General features: G+C 40.8%; 1 protein-coding gene across 2 annotated transcripts in view; it reads right to left on the reverse strand.

Annotated features, from left to right (window-relative positions):
• LOC122969972 (retinoic acid receptor beta-like) overlaps window positions 1-21,165 on the reverse strand; it is an 89,259-nt gene that overhangs the window by 40,086 nt on the left and 28,008 nt on the right. The window contains exons 1-2 of one of the 2 annotated variants that reach the window (XM_044336033.1): window positions 20,575-20,660; window positions 8,631-8,772 (exon numbers count right to left, since the gene is read on the reverse strand). In XM_044336033.1, the coding sequence (XP_044191968.1) occupies window positions 8,631-8,772; window positions 20,575-20,577 (145 nt within the window). In that variant the 5' untranslated portion in view covers window positions 20,578-20,660. Of the gene's footprint in view, window positions 1-8,630; window positions 8,773-20,574; window positions 20,661-21,165 lie in introns of those variants that run through there. The other variant, XM_044336031.1, reaches the window with a different exon arrangement.

Below are 21,165 nucleotides of genomic sequence, written 5' to 3' on the forward strand. Positions count from 1 at the left end.
TCAGCTACTTAAAAATAAAAATGTCCTGACAGCTCTGACGGAGCTCAGGATTCATCCATATAGTATAAACAAGTCTACTGTATAAACCTGGAATCTGTATGTAACAGCTGATCTGTGTAGATGTGTAGCAAAACACAGAACGTTAAATACCGTCGGATCGTGACCAATCCGGTGTTAATGTAGTTACCGCTGCTGTGCCACATGCATAAATGCGCACACAGCCTCTTTCTCAGTTTTGAGACCCACTTATCGTTTCAGCTGCTGTATGGTGCTGCAGCCAGCTGTGACATGCAGCCAGCTGTGGGCAACAAACAGAACATCAGTAGTGATGTTTCTGTGAAATCCCAGATACATTCAGTGACACTTGAACAACATTATCGTAAGATTCAGACATTAATGTACCACGTTTCAGACCTGCCTGAGTCATTCATAGCTGTAGCCTATTTTGATGGACATTTCAGTAGATCATGTTACAGATGTAAAATACTAGAGAAGTACAAGAAGCAAAATACATGAAAGTTGGTTGGTGATTGTGGAGAGCTCTGTGTGTGCGCACCTCTGCTAATTAAATACATGCAATTTGAGGCTTTTGTGCTCTCTTCAGTTTTCATTATGGACCAATCTGTGTGCTGAAATGTGGAAAAAAGCCTGAAACACTGGAAACAGCTCCACTCACTCAATCAGACATACAATAAGGGTAAATTGCACTCACAACAGAACTTTATGGGCGTGTTTGTGCTTTCATATCATTTAGCACAAAATCTTTTGTGAACAGGACCTTAAAACAGGGAGGGTCGTGGGTGCAAATGCTACACAATTCACAATGCTATTAGTGGGCACAATCAATTCTTTGTGGATTTGGCCCTAAAAGTCTACAGCCATGCTAACCGCTCTGTGACACACAATAGTGCTTTGAGCTAAATACCAATGTCAGCATGTTAACATGCTCACAGTAATAATGCCAACATGCTGATGTTTGCCAGGTATAATGTTTACCATCTTAGTTTAGTGTGTTAGCATGCCAATGTGCTAATTAGCATCGTATGCCATGTTGCTGTTTTTCTAGCAGTAACAAAGTATAACTGAGGCTGATAAGAGGTAATAACTGAGGTATTTTGTCATAAACCAAATGTTTGAACAAATTAAAATGTTGACTTGATGATGATGCTAGATGAAAAGTTAAAGCACCACCTGAAGTTGTAATTCGTCCTGTGGGAGACATGAATGTCTGTACCAGATTTAATGGCAATTCATTCAATAGTTGTCATGCCATGTCACTGAAAACCACAAATGTGAGCCTCATGGCGGTGCTAAAGGTAAAGTCAAGGGATTACCAAATTCAGTAGGATTCATCCTCTGGTGATCATTAATGTCTCTACAGAATTTCATGGTAGTCCACCCAACAGTTGTTGAAATATTTCAGTCTGATCCAAAGTGCTGAACTGACTGACCAACAGACTGATCAACATCGTTAGAGCCATTCTGCCCATGTGACTACAAAGGGCAAGGAACTGTGTTGGTGGGTGGTATTGATTAGTGCAGTTTAAAAGTTAGAATTTCTGTCCTTGCACTAATAGGCTAATTCAGAAATAATTTCAGTGCCACTTTGAATTTATAAATATTAATAATGATGATGCTTGGTGTCAAGGTTATGTCTGTTTTCCAAATTTCAGTCCAATCTGAGTACAGACACAGTATTCACAGACATAAAAAACCTCTTTCCGGCTTCACTTGTGGAAACAATATAGGTCACCAGGATTTACTCTATTGAAGTGGTGGTCTTTGAAATGGGGTCTATAACATAAAAACATTTGAGCACCTCTGTGCAAACCAGCTGATTTCAATCCAAAACAAAAAGCTGAAAAATGTGTTAGGCATTTACTAGGACTGTGTTGAGGGCATGAAAATCTCCACCCAGCCAGTCTGTCAGGCTTTGAGGGAGCGCTGTGAATGAGCAAACATAAAGTGTTTCTGAAGTGCTCTCCAGAGTGTTAGACCAAGGGATGAAGGGTCATTGAGTGGAGTTCAGACACGCTGTTAAATACACTCCTCACAGCCATCCCTACTATCACACTCCCAACCCTGGGTTTTCCAAGACACTCATCTCCCGCTCCTTTAGTCAATGAGCAATATCCCACCCTCTCTCTTTTGTCCTCTTTATTTCTTTTTTCACTACTGCCTCTAGCCCCCCGGTACAGCCTGGCATTTTTTTTCTCTGCTCTGCTGCTTTAGCAGGATGTTGTGTGGCTCGGTGGCAGCAGGCATGGACGGTGGCCGTTTTGAAAAGCCGCCGGCCAGCCATCTGTGGGCTGCCAAGCTCTGCACAGTGTCTCAGCAAGCAAACAGATGCAGTGGTAAATAAACACAATCTATCTGGAGCCCACGTAGTGCAGCCCGGGCCGCTTGCCACACCACTTAACATGGCAGCTCCCTAACACTAACCAGGTGGGTGTCGAGGAATGATGATATTTCTTTGCTGCTGTCAGAGCACTGAGTTTAAGCTAATGGTCCTGATGGGGGGGAGGGGGTTGGAAGGGTGAGGGGGCCTGCATTGAGAGAATATGACCTTGGAACAGGAGGGGGATTAGGGTGGTACATAAGCAACAACTTTAAGATAAGATAAGATATATGAGCACCATCAAAACTAAACAAGACTAAGAATTAGCAGCTCTGTGAGGCTTTACTCAGACACAGTGGTTCTTTGAGTGAAACATACTCACAATGACAATATTAACATAGTGATGTTAAGCAGGTCATATGTACTGCATTAACCATCTTAGTTTAACTAATTTGTGTGCGAACATTCGCTAATTAGCTTAAACACATTAAAGCTGAGGTTGATGGGAATGACATTTGTTTTGCAGATATTTGGTCATAAACATAAAAGTATTGAACAAACTTTGGACTGCTGGTGGTGCTAGAGGAAAAGGCAGGAGGTCAAGACATTACAATTCATCCTCTGGCCACCATGGGTATGTGTACCAAATTTCTTTGTAATCCATCCTATAGTTGTTGAGACATTTCGCTAAAACCAAAAATGTCAATGTCATGGTGACGCTAGATGAAAGGCCAGGGGATCATTGAAGTAAGATGGCCTCATTCTCTGAGGTTCATGAATATCAGTACAAAATTTCATGGCAATCCATCCAATAGTTGTAAAGATATTTCAGCCTGGACCAAAGTGGTGAACTGACAGTACGACAGGCCGACACTGCCATCCCTAGAAGCACGCTGCTAGCATTCATGCATGTGTTTAGGAACAACCCTTAATATCGCTGGTGGTGCCAATGGCAAAATGATCCACTTCCACTATGGTGACAGCTTTCTTCAGACGAGAAGGCTCTATGCCAAGTTTGCTTCTCCAACACATAATCCACAGTGGTTTCACCAACTCGGAGCCAGCTCCTCGCCTGGTACAGCAGCTGCTGTGACAAGTGGAAGGGTTGGCTGACATTCTCCATTGAGAGACTATAGAGCTGCTGGCGATGGACCTCAGGCAGTGCAGGATGGCTTTCTACCGGCTGTCCAACATCATTGCCAGAAAGAACATTTTTATTGGATGAGTCTGCAAACCAAGAGATTACGTTCAACGACAATCTTTTTTTGTTTATCCAATGCCAACGTTTTCAAAAAAAAAAAAATTTCACAACATCTGCACATGGAGACTTTGGTATGGTCAAAGTCATGGAAAGACCATGGTTATGGTTATGGTTAAGATATATTTCGAGTTAGCTAAAACACAACTTCAACTGTGACAGGACGAAACTCCTATATGAAAGTTGCGCTACAAGGACAACCAACACTTCAGCCTCTATGCTCTTACTTTCCGCTACTCCACATAGAAGGCACAATACTTCCTGCAATTGACCCTGAACGTTGGAACTAAACGAAAATCTGCAGATTCGTCCAATATCAACATAATTCCTCGGGACACTAGACTGGGCCACTATGATAGGTGGATGGTGAGCTGTATGCTATAAGGAGGGCCTCCCCTGGGATCAGGGGAAACAAAAGCTAATCTCACTCCTTTTCCCAGTATACACAGGTTGGCGATAGCTTTACAAAGTCCTTTAAGAATGTCTACACTGTCCATTCCTGTCCATTCCTGTCCATCATCATCTGTAGGGTGATGGAGTGTTTGATGTCTTGGAGGAAACCTGGGTGAAACAACTATTGGTTTCTCTGGTGCACCTGCTGCAAGATTGCTAGACTTCTAGCTTACTCTAATGCAGCAAAGCCAGGTGCTCCATAGCCTGACCCAGCAGAGAAGGGTCCCATGTTGGAGTTGGCCACTGGTCAATCTCCTTTGATCCCCTATACTACCTGCCACAATAACAAGGTTCATTGTCTTCGGGGGTTGAAGACACAGTGAAATAATTTACCCACACTTTACGAATAGGACAAACTCTTGTCATCTGACCCTGATGCTACAAATCAAACATTCCCTGAAGCTTTTGTACATTCTTGCACATGAAAATAAAAAAACTGGAGATACTGATATCAGAAGTTTAACTACATTCATTTTTGCCTCCAAAAACTAATTTCAGTCAAACTCTTCTTTTCTTTGTGTCATTCACATGACTTGACTTAATATTTGAGGCCTGTGGAAGTGAACAGAAACACACACACACACACACTCAGCTAATAACAGACAAAGAGTGCATGCCTCCTCCTCCTCCTCTTTGTCTGCAGATTCACCAGATTAATTATGGATCACATCAGTACTCATGACGTTATGAGACTCATGATCGCTTACCACTGAAAAAATACAAAGACACAACTTGTGTAATGACGCATTCAATCACATACCTGCTGGTGCAGCATACACACACACTCATAGACACAATCACGTACGCACACACAAAACAATCCTCCCTTTGTGTTCCACTCTAAGCAGCAGTTCTGCTATCTCCAGAGGCACATGATAGCACGAGTCTAGTGTCCAAAAGCAGATGTTCCCTTCCATCATCTGACTCTGGCCTCAGACTACGCTTTCAACACCCTGCTTTTATTATGAAATAATTACCACTACAAATATAAGCTTTCAGGTGATATAGCCTGTGGCAGCTATACTGCATGTCTCCAACCTTAGGGACAGTAAAAGCTGAGAACAGTTAGTAGTGTTTCTATACACACAGCTAGAACTCATGGGAACATATAATCTGTACTGTTTGATTATGTGGTTAGATGTCTGCTTAGCAAATGAAGTAACTGCAGTATCTGTTTAATGACACACAGCTAATGTGGGCTTTTATAAAAAGCTACCATTGTTTGGAAAGTAGCTGCAAATTTTAAAGCAGCATAAAAGCATTAAAGTCTTTATTCCATTCGATTTGCCATTGTTCTAAATTTACAGCAGCATTAATTAATTTATTTGGCCACTTGGGTCAGTGGAACCAGTTGTAAATGCAACATTGATATATTATCACCTTAGAAGGCCGATTTGTCAGTTACCTGTTTAAAAATCAAGCACATACAGACCATTAGCATTAAGTTGTGGGCCTTTATACCAAAAACAATGAAAGATACTAAAATGCTTGGAGTTTGGTGATAATTCTCATGAGTGAGTGCTTTCGTATTACTCACATACATTTGGTCCACTGTTAATTTAAGAATATTAATATGTGCTGCTTTAACAAGGACTGTTTTTGTTTCAATTTGTTTTTTTAGCCTTGCAACAGTGATTACTAAAGGTGTGTTCAAACTGATTGCAAAGGGATATTTTGAACGTGAATGATGTGGATTAGCTCTGGGCAGCCTGAACTGAAGTGGAGACCCATGCAAAACCCATGGGTAAATAATGTTTCAACTTTAAAGTAAATTTTGGGCTTGAAGCTGGATGACTCCAATTCATGAATGTACAGAGACAAGAAGAACAAGGAGTGGATTAGGAGAAAAATAACTTAAAGAACCAGAGTTCCTGGTAAGTTTTGAGAGTCTGAGCTTCGCACGAGCACTGCGCACACACATGCCCCAATGCGTATGTTGCTAGCTAACAGTGAAAGTCAATAGCTGTACAGTTGGGTCATTGACAATGGTGAATAAAATGCAAACTACAAAAACACCTTTCTGGTCAAATTTGCCTAAATAACTACTTTGATCCAGAGCAAGATATCATGACATCTACTGACCAGATTACCATGATAAGTACACTGACATTTCCCAAATTACAATTTTTGGATTATAGAGTCACAATAACCTAAATTTGGACACACATTTATCTGATAAGTAAATGAGCAGATTCACTTGTCAAATATTTCTTTCTAGCCTGGTTGGACAGTTAGCTTGAGCAACTCTTAAGTGAATCTCACAGATGATATTGGCCATGGTTGCTAAACTATTTGTGACAAACCCTTTAGTTGCTATAGGCATATAGCGACTAAATAGAGCAATGTCCAGTCAGCATGGACCTTCTGGAGTCTATGTTCAGATTCCGAGGCTGAGGACACCAACCCATCACCTCCATCCGTGAATATAGGAAAGGGAATATTCCCCTTTCTCATCAGTGGCCCTGTGGGGGGGTTTAGCCTGAGGATATCAAGACATCATCTTTTCCAAGATTCCTCTGCTGAGGTGTGAAACAGCATAAGAGAAAAGAATGATTTGCCCCCCCCCCCCCCCCTCAGGCTAATGGAGCATGAAGTGGACCTGAGCTATAAATGCTGATGCAATCAAAGGATGCCAATAACCTGTGAAATGCAAACTGTTCCTATGGATGACAATGGAGCAGTGGGGACATGAGGGCCTCGAAAGCAACAATTCACTTGGTTTCATAAATACAGGGTGTCCGAAAACTCTGGTACCAGAGGGAAATATAGCATATTTCATGGTGGGTTCAGATTCTGCATGCTTGTTTGTTTGCTCGTCCAACTGGGTGGATATTATACAGAACTCTGAAAATGATGCAACTGCCTGTCGCTACCTGAAATACTGGTCAGTATAGAGAACATGCACAAGACTGAATGACTGTACGAGTCAGATCAACTTCACTACTGTAACAGTCACTCGACTGCAACAGATAAGTGATCATTGCTGCATCATACTGATATCAATAAAGCCATTACATCATTCAGTGCAACTGTTGACCGGATGAGATCTTATCTGACAGATATAATGCTGTTCACTCATATTAATGGATAACTTTTCACACCTTCAACTCCTCAGTGTACTATGCCTTAAGCCATGTGATTGTCTCATATTCTACGATATGCAAACACTGAATATTCACTGGGAGATCACAGGTTATTTTCAGAATTTTAAGAAATACTTTCTGGAATGTATTGGTGTATATATTTAGTATTAAAAACAACTGAAAATAAGACTTTGTTTTTAAAGTTAATATATAATGCCAGATCAAACTCCAATTAAAAAAATACCTCTTGCAATGCACTGTAAATACTCTACAGTATTATTATTGCTTTGAACTCTGCTTCATAATCATTTGCATTTGCAGTTCATTTGCATTTAATACCCAGTGCTCTCCTCACAGTTTACTACTAGAAACACCTTTTTTGCAATTTGTACTGTAAACAATGTTGAATACTGTCTTCATGCAGCAAGAAATATTACAATGTCTGAATGCCTGGGGACATAAAATTTGAGGGAAAATATGTTTTCACAGCAGACATTTTGACTTTTATACTGACTGTTATAGTAGGACAAACACAGACGTCACTAATAATTCAAGTGTCCCAGTAAGCCATGACAGTGTGACAGTGAGCCAGCATGCACAATACCAGGACCCTGAAACTGAAGCAGTTAAATAGAATTCAGCCATCATTCATTTTATTACTTACATCTGTGCTTTTCCTACTGTGACATGTCAAAATGTGTGTGTAAAAGTTTTAAACTGATATGCTCCACTGAAGGCCCAACACTCCCCTGGCCCACCCCACAGGTCTTTCCACTTATGTCTGATTAGACCTTTTCTCAGGACTATATGGGTGTGTGCAGGATGTGCTTGACTGACATCTCCCTAGTCTTCTGTTATTTTCTTATACATGTTAGGGTGGAACACTATTTTATATTATTACATGATTGTGGTGACTTTACAGTATGTAATTCCAGTAAAGTAATTCCAGTAAAGCCTGACTTCAACTTGAGCTGAGGAGAGTTTGGGGTAAAGCTAAAGGTGGAGAAATAAACATATTGTTAAATGCAAACGGTAAAATAAAGCAGTGGAGAAATGTGAGACATCATTGACAGAGCTGAATGTAGGATTAATCATGACTCAAAATTAATCATTTTGAGTCATTTTTTAAGAATAATGCTAAAATTCTCTGGTTCCAGTTTCTTAAATGTGAATATTTTCTTTAGTCCTCTATGACAGTAAACTGAATATCTTTGGGAAGCAGGCTGTTGGTCAGGACAAAACAAGACATTTAAGGTTGCATCTTGGGCTTTGGTAATTGGTGATCAACATTTTTTACCATTTTGAAGACCAAACGACTGATCAATTAATCAATGAAATAATCAACTGATTTTTTTTAAAAATTACAAATTCCCCCAAATTTTTATAGATGTCAGGGTGGAAAACAACACACACAGACCCTTTCTTTGAAACTCTAGATAGTATGTAAATTATAGTAATTCCAAATCAGCACACTGTGTAAACTGGGAGTGAAACTCACACTCTTTGGACATTCCCACTGAGAAGCACTTCTGCAGCCGGCAGTACTGACAGCGGTTCCTCGTCACCTTGTTGATAATGCAGTTCTTGTCCCGGTGACACGTGTACACCATGTTCTTCTGGATGCTTCGGCGGAAAAAACCCTGAGGAGACAGACACACAGACACAGAGGGGAGGGAAGACCCTCACGTTAACCTCATTTGGCTTCTAATCTTCTGTAGCCGCCTGTTTTCTAAAACATCCACATAGCTCCACTGAAATTCTCCTACCACTGGATATAATACCACAACAGTCGGTATAACAATGTGGTAGATGTTTTGTCTTTTCACTGCCATTAAGGCTGAAAGAAAAGCGTGTCGCTGCGTCCCTGCTGGGAGCTCTGTGGAGCTTCAAATGCTGGATTTAAGCTCAGAAACAGAGTACAAGTGGGAACAGAGAGTGAAGAACCTCAGGGTATCAAACAGTGGAGCTGCTGCAGTATGGGAGAATAACTGAGGACTTTGGTTCAGCTGTAGGCGGCGAACACCATGTCTGAACTTGACAAGGTGACATTGAGCTTCTGTGGAAGACCAAAGCCACTTTTCTGTCAAAAGAATGCTTTCATTGTAATTCAGTGGTACACTACTGGAGTCATGGATCTTAATTGGGCTCATTCAGTGTTTCAGTGTTAACAGAGAGATAAGTAACTAAGTACCAAAAACATGTAGCTCCATCAACACTTGTGACAATGGAAGAGCTCTGTGTTGACAGAGGAATAGATGCTGTTTTGGACACTGAGCCCCAGTGATATGTAATGTAGCTATGATACCCACTTTTTCAACACTAGCTCAAAACCTTTCATAGACGATAAAATTTGTCCTTGAATTTCATAAATGTCAAATACCTTGATTCACTTAATGGTCAAAATAAGAACATTTCTTTACAGGCCGCATTTTAGTTTGGTAAAAAGTAAAGTATAGGTTCATTTTTTCAAGCCTGTCTTAAAACAGTACTTACAAGCCCACATGTAAATGTACATTTAAAGCATTATTGATCACTGTAATAGTCCCTCTTGTCCATGCCGGCTGTGAGATTGTCCTCCTTCTGCAAAAATGCATTGACATCAGCCAAACCAGATATGAGGATTAGCAGATTTTTTTTTACAAAGTTACACTCAGCTCTGCAAGGAAACACTGTCTGTGAAAACACATGGAGGGAACTTCAAACTAGAAATACTGTTAACAGATAGCCAGAAAGCCATTTGATTTGTCTAACATAAACTGCCGAAGCCTCATATTAGCTTTAGCTGAAGCTTGGAATGCATTTTTGCAAAGAACAGAGACGGTGGATTTTCAAGAGTTCTGGGAACCACCAGAGGGTTAATCCAGCCTTGGGTGACGGATACTATTTTTTCCACAATGCAAAGCACAGAAGTGCTACTCATGACTGGGGGAAAAAGGAAAATTGATGGATCATTGTGCAGCAAGAAAGACACTATATCCTTAGAAATATACATTTTCCTTGCTATTTGTGATGTTTTTTTAAATCCGATATTGCCATGCATTAGATACAGTACATCAGTGATACAGTACACCAGCTATGTTGTATATGTTGTGAAATATAGATATAGACATATAAGCAGTTAGAATTTTTAAAAAGCAGCACAAAATTGTAGTTTAACCATTTATTGTTTATTTCATCACTTCAAGGGAATCTGGGCACACTAGCTGGTTTTCATTACCTCACTTTTTTTTCTATAGCATATTCTGACCTGTGATCAGCTCAAGAAGGCCTTGTTTATTGTAACATGGACTGAAAAATATGTTATTGCAGCAGACAACAACAACTTTTCAGTGTTTTTTTAGACTAATGGTGTGCACTATTTTGAGTGGTAGATTTATATTGTAGTCAAACTTGTAGTACAGTAACTTGCTGCCTATCACAACACTAAGAGCCTTTATAGAAGAGTCCTCCAACCTAACCTCAGGAGGTTATTTCCAGCTTTTGAATACCTTTCAATCAGTTTGATGCCTTCCACTTAGAAACACCATCAAACATCTGCACAAGGCTGATACAGTATGAACACATTTTTTAAATCCTATCTGTAGCTGTTATGCTTGTGTGATGCCAGAAATGACCCTTCTGAACCGCTGGAGCCCTCTTCATCTAAAACCACATTTAGACACTCTCACGTGCACTGGGCTGCGTGCTTGACGGAAAGTGGTAATGAAGACAATGTGGATCCTCCATGACAGTCTTGGTACACAGAAACAGAGAATGAGACAAGCTTGGCTACGTTTGTTACTGAGCGGAGTGACAGAAAGCAGAGGAACGTTTTTTCCCTCTTGATATTAATTTGCTGTTGCCGGGGTCTTTTGCAATGATCGTCCATCATCCTGGCCCTTTTCCACATGTTTGCAGGCGTTTGTGCCGGAGGAGCTTCGTTGACTATAAGGAGGAGGGTTAAAATTCCATTTACCATAGCTGCCTGTGACTGATGGGACCTTGCCTTTTCATTAGTGAAGCAGGATGCATGATGGGTAACAGATTAGATCACAGGACTGAAACGGCTGACTCTGTAGCCCATCTCGCCTCAGCCTCGAGCATCCGTCAACCAATGGACCGCCCCCTCAGTAACACAGATACTAGCCAAAAGCAGCCAATCATGTCTCAGCCTTGATGACACGTGGCCGGTCCGAGGTCACCTCCCCTCAGTTGGTATTATTCATTGTCTTAATAGAGGCCTTTATCCAGGCTTATTTAAGCCCAGTGAGTTCTTAGACATTACCTGTGAGGTCTGATGGATGACCATGGAAGCAGCCTGCATTGCCATCAGCTGCCATATAAGTGTGTTCAGGTTGGGTGCAGAACCCAAGGCTACTCAGGTACTTATGTCATTCAAAGCTGAGAGCATGCAGGTCACTTAGCCTTGGAAATCAATGTGTGTGTGATAAGTGCTGTACAGTGCACTGGAGGTTTTAGTTGGAGCTGGAGGGACTGCAGTATGTGCATTGTGCAGTTATTGCAGACTGTTTCCCTAAGACAGATTTGCATTTTGTGAGCTTCAGCTATTTGGAGAAGGTTTGTTGACAGTTCAAGGCCTGAGCTGCGATGCTCCTCATTTAAACTTTCCTCATCCACGTTATGGATATATTACATTAAATATATATGGGGAAAAGAAACAACATTTTCTGGCATGAGAAAGGTACTTTCATCAGAAGTTTTGCTTTATGCCCTATGCAGCAGTGAGTTGCAGTGAGTTAGTGAGTTAGCTCAACTTGTCTTTGACATGAAAGGTCAATAACTGAGGTTTTCCCTAACAAAGTTCAACTGGAACCCTGCCTAATTAGGCCACCTTTAAAAAAGGTGACTCGTTTTCATTGGATCTAAGAAATAGTTCCTATGAGAACTCCTGACAGCTAAGTTTCAAGATAATAAAAAGTAACAGGGTTTCTGCTGCCACTGAATTTTCTAAATGTCTGTTTTCAATTCTGAGAGCACCACAAGCACGATTCCACGAGATGGATAGCTCCATAACTATCTGCACCAGTAGTAGTGACTAAATATGTTCTTTCTTTCTTTTGTAATTTGGGTCATGTGACCCTTTAATCCAAAGTACTTACTGCAAGACAAAGGCAACTCTTTGAGCCTGTCAAAACAGCATTTACATTGAAATTTTGGAGTGAAACACTACAGTAAAAGTGTAATGAATGGAATAAACAGTGTGTTTATCTGCTGTAACATAAGCTGCAAATGTTAGCATGCCCATCTAACTAGCCTATTATCTGCAGTAGTAACCTGGTGTTATATGTGTGGGAGCTATGACGCTAGTATATCAGAGGTCAGTGTAATGATAGCAGCTCTGCCTTGTTCTTAAATTGATTTAGGAAAGTTTCTACAGAACTGGCAAATTCTTGTAAACCTAGCTACTGGCTCAAACCAGCCCCCCAAAGGGAGGAGGACAGAGGACAGGATGAAAATACTGACTGATGTCTATGTTCTTCATTCTTTCTAGACTTCACTAAGTATTTTAATGTCAGGAATATTATTTATTTAACTGACATTTTTGATTTTCATTATTATTATTGGATTTATATTGTGACTTTGCTGATGGAAACATTACTGTTGTAGAAACAATATTTGTCATATTTAAAATATAAATCTATCCTAATCCTGTTCTGAATTTATTCTTTTTAAAAAAAAAAGATGATTTAAAATAAACTTTTTTTTTAGTAATTTAAAAGAACCAATTAGAATGTTGATTAAGAACTGGACTGATAAATGTAGGCCTTTGGATAAGATAAAGATAAAATTTTAACCATACTGTCCCTACAGCTGGCTAGTGGCTACAGCCTGACTATGGGAGGATGAGAAAATCGCAGTTCAAATCCATTCACAAGAAGCCTGTTTTACCGATTTTTTGTGATTATTATTTTTTAATGACCCCTGTGGGCCTTGACCTGGTTATTTGGTTATGGTTATTTTATTTGACCGCTGCAGGTCTGAATGTTGAATCAAATGGATAACATCATAAAACAACAACAATCATATCATATCAGCAAAATGGCACAGAGCAAGAAAAAATGCCACCAGTATTCTATTGAATACCTTGGCTATGGATACATATCCTGCTTTTTTTCCAGTAGCCTCAGACTTTTTCCATGGTAGGCTACTCTTGTTTTCCATTGGAACAATGAATAAGAATGCTTCTTGTTTGGCACTGGCACCAAATTACTGATCTCTGATTGGCTGTTGTTCGTGATCAATAACAAGACCTAATTCAGGTTTAAATGGCAAATTTCTAACTGTTGCATTTGTTGAACATTCATAAATATAATTTCTATTCACATGGCATTTTTGCTCCCTGTATGGGAAACTAATGATAATGATATTCCAACTGTCCAGTTAAATCAAATCTGTCGAATGTTATTTGGCATCCAATGACATGAGTTTTTTAATGATATAACACAGAATGGTAATCAATATTAATATTGAGGAAAGACAATTAGCCTACATTTTAATTGATGGGGGGCAGTAAGGGACCTGGATAATGGATAGGGGTGGTGCTGGCCTAAAAAAAGGTTGAGAACAACTGTCCTACACTCTGATAGCAGGACTGGACTGGTTCCACTCATAGTGGAAGCTGTGAACAGCGTTTTCTCATAAAATAACCTATAACCAACAAACTAATGTAACCTTGTTAGTTAGTGAGGTGCTCTTGGCTGTGGAAGTAAGGTACTGTCAGTAATAACCATCTTCATATTGTTGGATTTCTTCAGTATGTGGAGAAATCCAACTCTTGCCTCCCATCTCTATAGTAACAGTTGCTAAGTTATGATTGGATAATTGATGTTTGAGGAAAGAATTTAGTGAATGGCCAATTACATCTCGACCCTCGTTACCCTCAGTGTGTCCTAAGTTTTGAACCGGTGACTTTCTTGTCACAAGCCCCTGTGGTATACTACCTAGAGTTTATACTGTATGTAGGCTATAATTGTGTGTATCGTTATGTGTGTGTAGAAGAGGCTGTTTGTGTAACATGGCGTATCTCCAGTGGTTTCCCAGCAGCAGTAGTGAACAGATGCCACGACTCAGAGCACTTCATCTCTACAAGCCTCTAGGGAAACACCATCAGTGTCTGAGATGACACTGAGACACACACAATCATCACATCTGCTGTTTTGCCTTCATTTTTTTTCTTTCCCTCCCTCTCTTTTTCACTTTTTCACTCATCAGTATTTTCTTTTTTCCTTTCATCTGTCTCTTTTGCTTTTCCTCCTCTCTTTTAATTCCTCTCCATCACCACAGGACACAAGTGTTGACCTGAGACTGCAGACTGCTCTGATATTTGCCAGAGCTTGTCCTGCGGGTTTACTCATTTGAAGTTTATAAATGTGCTACCAAAGGACACCCTTGAGCTGAGTGTTGTACAAAGGTGTTTACCTAGGTAGAGTGCAGCAGGGGGGGAGGGGGCCGCTGCTGGGCTAAATAAATGTTTCAGCTGTGGGAACACGCTGAGAATGAATTACCTCACATGGATGCAGAGGAGGGCAAAGCTGCTAAACTGAGTTTACCCACCTACAGTATCTGCAGAATACAGATGTTTCTAACCAGTTTCATCAAGGTAATCTTAATATTGTCTTAATAAAGCTCCTGTATGGCTTTTGTGACAATTGACTTCTTTAGAAAATCATTTAGGTAGGAATATAAAATCGGACCAGTGACCATAGGACAGTAAAATCAGTGTTGGGTGGTATAACCGTTCATCTGGTGTACTGGTTTGAATTTCCCGTATGATACGAATTTTTCATATACTGTCACACCGGTGCATGGCTGAAGCTGTTGCTGTAGCTCTTTAACAGGTAGCAGAATATATATCAATGTTCACCATGAGGAGCGCTATAACACCCTATATAAACTGCATTGAGAGGGGACCCCTATGAACTGCATATCCTTACGGTTACAACTTTATAACACAACAATTAATAACCCAAAACTACTCTCTTTAACAGGGCAAAACACCATGGCAGACAACAATTTGTCACACATAAACAATTAGTAACACTAATAATTGTACATTTACAAAATTACACAGCTGAACGGCATGCTGGGTACAGTTTGTTAGCTAGCCAGTAGGCTCCATTATTGACATTCCAAAGATTCAGATTGAGATTCAGGGGAACGAGGCCTCATGTATAATGACGGTTATCAGGACAACCTTTGTCAGCCCCCTACTACTTTAGAAATAAACATGGTTTTTACATAAATCGCTTCAAAAGTTTGTGAGTCTGAACGAAAGTAAACACAGGAACTAGCCGCTTGTAGTAGCATCATGGCTACGTACATCTGGAGATGTGGCACAAACTTTTGAAGTGATTCATGTAAGCTCTATACTTGTGACGGTAGAATATGCCACTATAAACCTATAAAGGCTCAGTCATAAAAAAAAAAGAAACGTGATATACCATGAAACCGCCCAAATCTTAAAAAATACCATTATACAAATTTTTGGTCATACTGCCCTGCACTAAGTAAAATTCTCCATCGAAACCTAGGACAAACCATACTAATCTCTCTCTATAAAGCAAGGAATCTCTGTCTGTATGTATGTAAGTTTGTCCTTATCTTGAGAACCATTCATCTGATCCACTTCATACCTGGCAGGTGGATTGCTGGGAAAACGAGGAAGTGCAATGTTGATGTGTGAAGTTGTTTGGATGTGCAGTTCTTGAGAAATATATAAAAAATACCTCATAAATAACATTGATTTGCTTCTTCTTCTGCCCATGGAGTCAATGAGCGGAAATACAGACAGCTCCACAGCGCCATTGCAACTCACACTGTGGTCGGAGGTGGGATTACGTCCATAGTGTTAATGACTTGAAAAAGTTTAAGAGACTTAAACTCTAATATTGAACTGTGTGCTGTGAACAAAACTTGGCATGTACTTTCAAAACATAGTGCTGGATGTCTCAGGCATGTTCAGAAATATGTAAAAATACCTCATAATCAACGTTTCTTCTGTTTCTTGTTCTGCACGTGGATTCAACAAGCAGGAATACGGACAGCACCACTCTGCCATTGCAACCCACATTGTGGTCAGAGGTGGAATTACAGCCGTAGTGATGAGAACTACCATGGAGAATGAACTGAAAAAGTTTAGAGTTAAGCTCTACTCTTGTTCCTCACATGTGGGAACTTTGTATGTATGTTCAAGAGTGCAGGATGTCTCATCAGTTCATCTGATAAACTTCCGCTCAACTCAAAATTGTATCTACCAATAGCCTGCATGTGAGGCATTGAGGGAACATGAGTAAATTATAGTGTCTACTGATAGCCTGCATGTGAGGTGTTTAGAGAACATGGGTAAATTATAGCATCTACTGATAGCCTGCATCTCAGGCATTTAGGGAACATCGGTAAATTGTAGCGTCTAGCGATAGTCTGCATGAGAGGCGTTTAGGGGAGGGGCACAACTCTCTCTAGGTATTGAGAAATCGGCCCATTCCGAACAGGCACCTTTTGAATGGGCACTACAGTGAAATCAAATAGAAGAGGATACTGTCAAACTTTCTTAAAAGTAGAAAGGTAACCAGTTGGAAGCAGACAGGTTGTGTGTTTAGGCTGCAGGGGTGCGGGCCGTAGGGGCGCTGCAGTGGCCTGCAGCGAAAAAGATTAACAAGAATTAACTTTTAGAGAAAAGCAACTTGTAACGCTGTGGTAGCCAACCACAGCTGATGATCAGACTGATCAGAGCTGTAACTCTGCCATGAGGGAGGACAAAAACGTTACTAGGAAGAGGGGAAGACATTTCTCTTCGTTTGATAACGTTGAAAGAAGAGTTAGGCTTTGCTGACGCTTCCTAACTCATTTTATAAAGATGAGAGAGAGAGAGAGAGAGCGAGAGAGAGAGAGAGAGAGAGAGAGAGAAGCATTGGGAGCGAGCTAGAGAGTGGATGAGGACAGCGAGCAGTGGTAGCCAGAAAGCCGGTGAAAATGTTATTTTCTGATTGTTTCACAGCAATTACAAATAAATGTGCCCACACCCCGCATCTCCACACAACCCTGTGGAGGTGCACCACAACATCTGATAATGGTGGCGCAGCCACTAATTGCATATCATACAATGTATGATGGGAGTAAGGTAAAAAAAAAAAAAAAAGGGGGGGGGGGTGGGGGGGGCGGATATCTGTTATCCAGATATCTGGAAGCCCCGTAATATTGGCCATTGCCACCAGAGGCTAAATTGTCATCACACAGATAGTCGATGGGTTCCGAGAATGTTGAGGCACAGACTGATTATGTCAAATGCATTTTTATTATCATTTCACCGCTGTGTTTCTGCCCTCTCAGCCAACAGGAGGTGATGGACATTATTTTAGCCCTTAGTTACTTGAAAATGTTGTGTCAGATTCTCTGAAAAGGTAATTGTGTTTTTGTTCATACTGGCGGTTGTCTGATAACTATAGAGCTCCCCATACCGGAACTCTCTCCATGCTTATTCTGTAGATAAGGCCATGTTGAGATGTAATGTCAGGGCATCAGGGGACACGAGCCCAGCCACCTGGGAGACGAGGCCACTTTGCCCTGGACTGATAAACTGCACCTTAACTGAGATCATTATCCAACATCTTGTTATCTTAATGGGCCAGGGATAGGGTGTCAGAGTGACGGCCCCGCCATCTTAGGCCTTCTCATTTACAGATTAAAAAACGAAAGTGCCGCCCATTAATTATTTAGCTACAATCCAACCCCTTGTCCACCTGGCCTCCTCCACTTTCCCTCCCTCTCTCTCTGTTCCTGCCATCAACTGGCTGTCCGGCTTGCTCGCCCTGGCTCTTTGGACTCGGCCGCGGTGCTTTGTGTTGCCTGAGCATTCAGCACAGCCGAGGGAAGAGAGGCAGAGTGGCGGATTAGCTTTCGCTCTTAATCATGTCGACATCTTATCACTGCCGTGGAAAGTGGAGAGGACACTGGAGACCCTGGGGGGTTCCAGAAAAATGAGGAAGAGAGGTAGAGGGGAGAGTAGGAAGGGGAGGGGGGAGGAGGGGTGATATTTACCCAGTTTATCCAGTCCAAGCTATTACTTACACCTGCAGTTCACTGGAAAGACACAACAGAGTTCAGGGAGGGGGCTGGGCTAACCAAGCGAGAGGGAGGACAACAAGTAAAACAAGTTTCCTAAAATGTTGATGTCCCATTTTACGAAATGAAACAAGAACATATTATTGACTGCTATCAATGAAAACTGATTTTATGTTAAAGATACACTATAAAAGACTGAAAGGAATGATATCAAGATTTTTACAGTGTACTACAGAACAAGAGTAAGTTAATAGAATGTAGTCACAGAGTCATGTAGTAATAGTGTAGTTACTTGAACAAGGTAGGGTTTATTGCTTAGGAATTCAGCTTTTTATTTGTAGCCAATTTTACTAGTTACATAGTTTTTTCTTTAATTGAGGGTTGAGGGATGGGTTAAAAACATGTTTATGACACCTGTTCAAACCCTGTTGGATGAACTACAAAGTGCAGTAGTTGTAAAGCTTTTCTCAGACCCTAAAAGTCAACAGTTTTGAGATACAAGGTTTCCAAAAAAAATAGTTTTATACAACATGCCACACACAACACTTTCACAGTGAACACATCAAGGACTGAGTATCTGTGCCATCTGGGTTTTGTAGAAGCTGAAAGTTGACATTTCAGAAAACACAAAATGAGGACCGTGGTGATGTTGTGGTTCACCTGCTTTATCAACTAAAAATACAGAACAACAGGACAAAAAAAGGGACCTGGACTTCACAAAGACCTGCATTGTGACCATGGCAAATGTGAAACCTCAACAGATAAGGCACAAACAGAGTCAACAGCCACAACACTGAAAATAAGAGACAGCTCCCTCAGACCCCCACTCTTCTCCTCTGTTCCTCCTCCTCTACACACCAACCCCCCTGAAACTCAATCAGTGCTTATCTGTCAATCCGAGCACCTGAAGTGCACTGATGGACTAAGAGATACAGTAGACATTGAATGGCGAATGAGGGAAAAGTAGAAGGGAGAGGGCAAAAAAGAGGAGGAGAACAAGAGGAGGAAGAAAAAGGAGAGATAGCTAGTGAGAGGCCTGAACAGAGGAGCTGTGTGACTCACCCAACCTGCTCTGAATAGCTGCAGAGACAGAGAACCGGAGACTGAGCGAGAGGCATAAAAAGACAACGGAGAAGAGAATGAGGAGGTTTCAGATCACCCAGTCCTCCACAGATGCCCCACTGTGGCCCTATTCTTCAGGTTGCCGCTCACCATTCAGTGCTCGTCTTTCGGCCCCGGACCTGGCGCAGGCCCCCGGAGCGATCAGAAGCCATCTTTAAGCTCTCTTACTCTCCAATGGGAGGCCAACATTCTGCTCACTTACACATTAACACACACCACACAGACGCAGACCTGCTGCTGACCTGTGCTTGTAGCTACAACAAAGCCTACTCACAGTAACAATTTGTGTGGAACCAAATAAAGGACATTTAGTTAAGCCTAGCCTTCAGATGTCCTTGTGGGATTATGTTTACAATTTGGTTAGGGTAGAGTGTTGATCATTCTGACATTATTTACTCAGCCCCAAGGCAGTCAGAACTTTGTATACCTCCAAATCTTGGTGAGCGAGCTTGATGGTTAGCTAACAACTAGCGATTTGTTGGCTATATTTACACATCCAGCAGTCAAAGAGCAACTTTAGTATTCATTTGGAGTCACATTTTAAGCCACCTAATGAATGTAATGTCATATGATCACTCTCCTTTTAGCTCTGGTTGGGTCTCCACCAACAATTGAGAAAAATATCTGGCTCTTTAGCTGCTAAATACTCCTTTACTGTTTGAGAGCGACTGGAGTTAACCAAAACAGTAAAGTTGTGGGCTGTAAAACCAAAAAACTTGATGAAAGATGCTAAAACGCCCTTTATAGCAAATATACATATAACAAACCCTTTCAGACTGCATCTTTGACTAATTGTTAATATAAAACTTTTGATTAGTCAGCTTTAAGGTTCAGTAAAAGGTTTTGACCAGAGTCAGTTAATTTCAATGGAATTGCCACAATCAGTGGATTTGCTTTTGGCGCTTAGTATATCTCTCTGGAGATCTTTCGTGTAGATGCAAAATACCGCTGCCAGCTACAAAACATCTTGACAAAACCGACATTCGAACAGAAATAACTGGGGAGTACAAGAAAGAAGGTATTATATTAGCTATGTTGCACCATTATAGTGGCACACCACCCACTGCCCTGGGTGAATTTACATCTACCAAACAAGAGTGGAACTAGTCACTACATCACCAAGCTTTAAGCCTACCTATTTTGTGAGGACATGGGAATGAATCTTGCTGTGCCACTTTCTGGTAAGACGAGACACTTACACAGATATATCAAGTACAGTCAAACCAACCAACCTGATATATTGGCTGAAATAAGCTTACCATAGTTACACTGGGCCTATATCTGTATGTCTATAGAGAAGAGTTGACATGATGCAGCCAAGTGCAAAATAATAAATTCAGGTCAGTCTGTGAGTCAGTCAAACAGCACTGTGTCATCTCATATAGACTGTTTGCTCACACAGTGTTTGGGATCATTCTAGAACACTTGTTGATTTCTGTGAGCAGCCTAGACTTGTTTATAGATTGTTTTTCTTTATAAATCTTGACTTGAATGTCAGATTTTGCTTTTGTTGCTGAACATGATATGAATATCTTTAAAAAGCTGCATAGAAAATGCATAGGATGGTTGTTTTCTTTCAACTTTAATTGTTAAATGCATGTTTATTTACCTTAGCCTGCACATTTTAATACTGAAACTGACTTTGATTTTTGTAAAGTTTCAGCAAAACCTGGTCCCAACATGCAAGGAAGTTCGACTCCCAACACTGCAACACCTTTCTTTGGCAACCCTCTTGATATCTCTGGCAACAAATATATGAATCTATATCCCCATTAGTGTTTGTTATGACTCTGTCATACCAGATCCAGATCCACCACCTGTTGCTAACTGAGCTATAAGCCTCATAATGG

Source organism: Thunnus albacares, chromosome 19, assembly GCF_914725855.1.
Source record: "Thunnus albacares chromosome 19, fThuAlb1.1, whole genome shotgun sequence".
Classification (NCBI taxonomy): Eukaryota; Metazoa; Chordata; class Actinopteri; order Scombriformes; family Scombridae; genus Thunnus; species Thunnus albacares.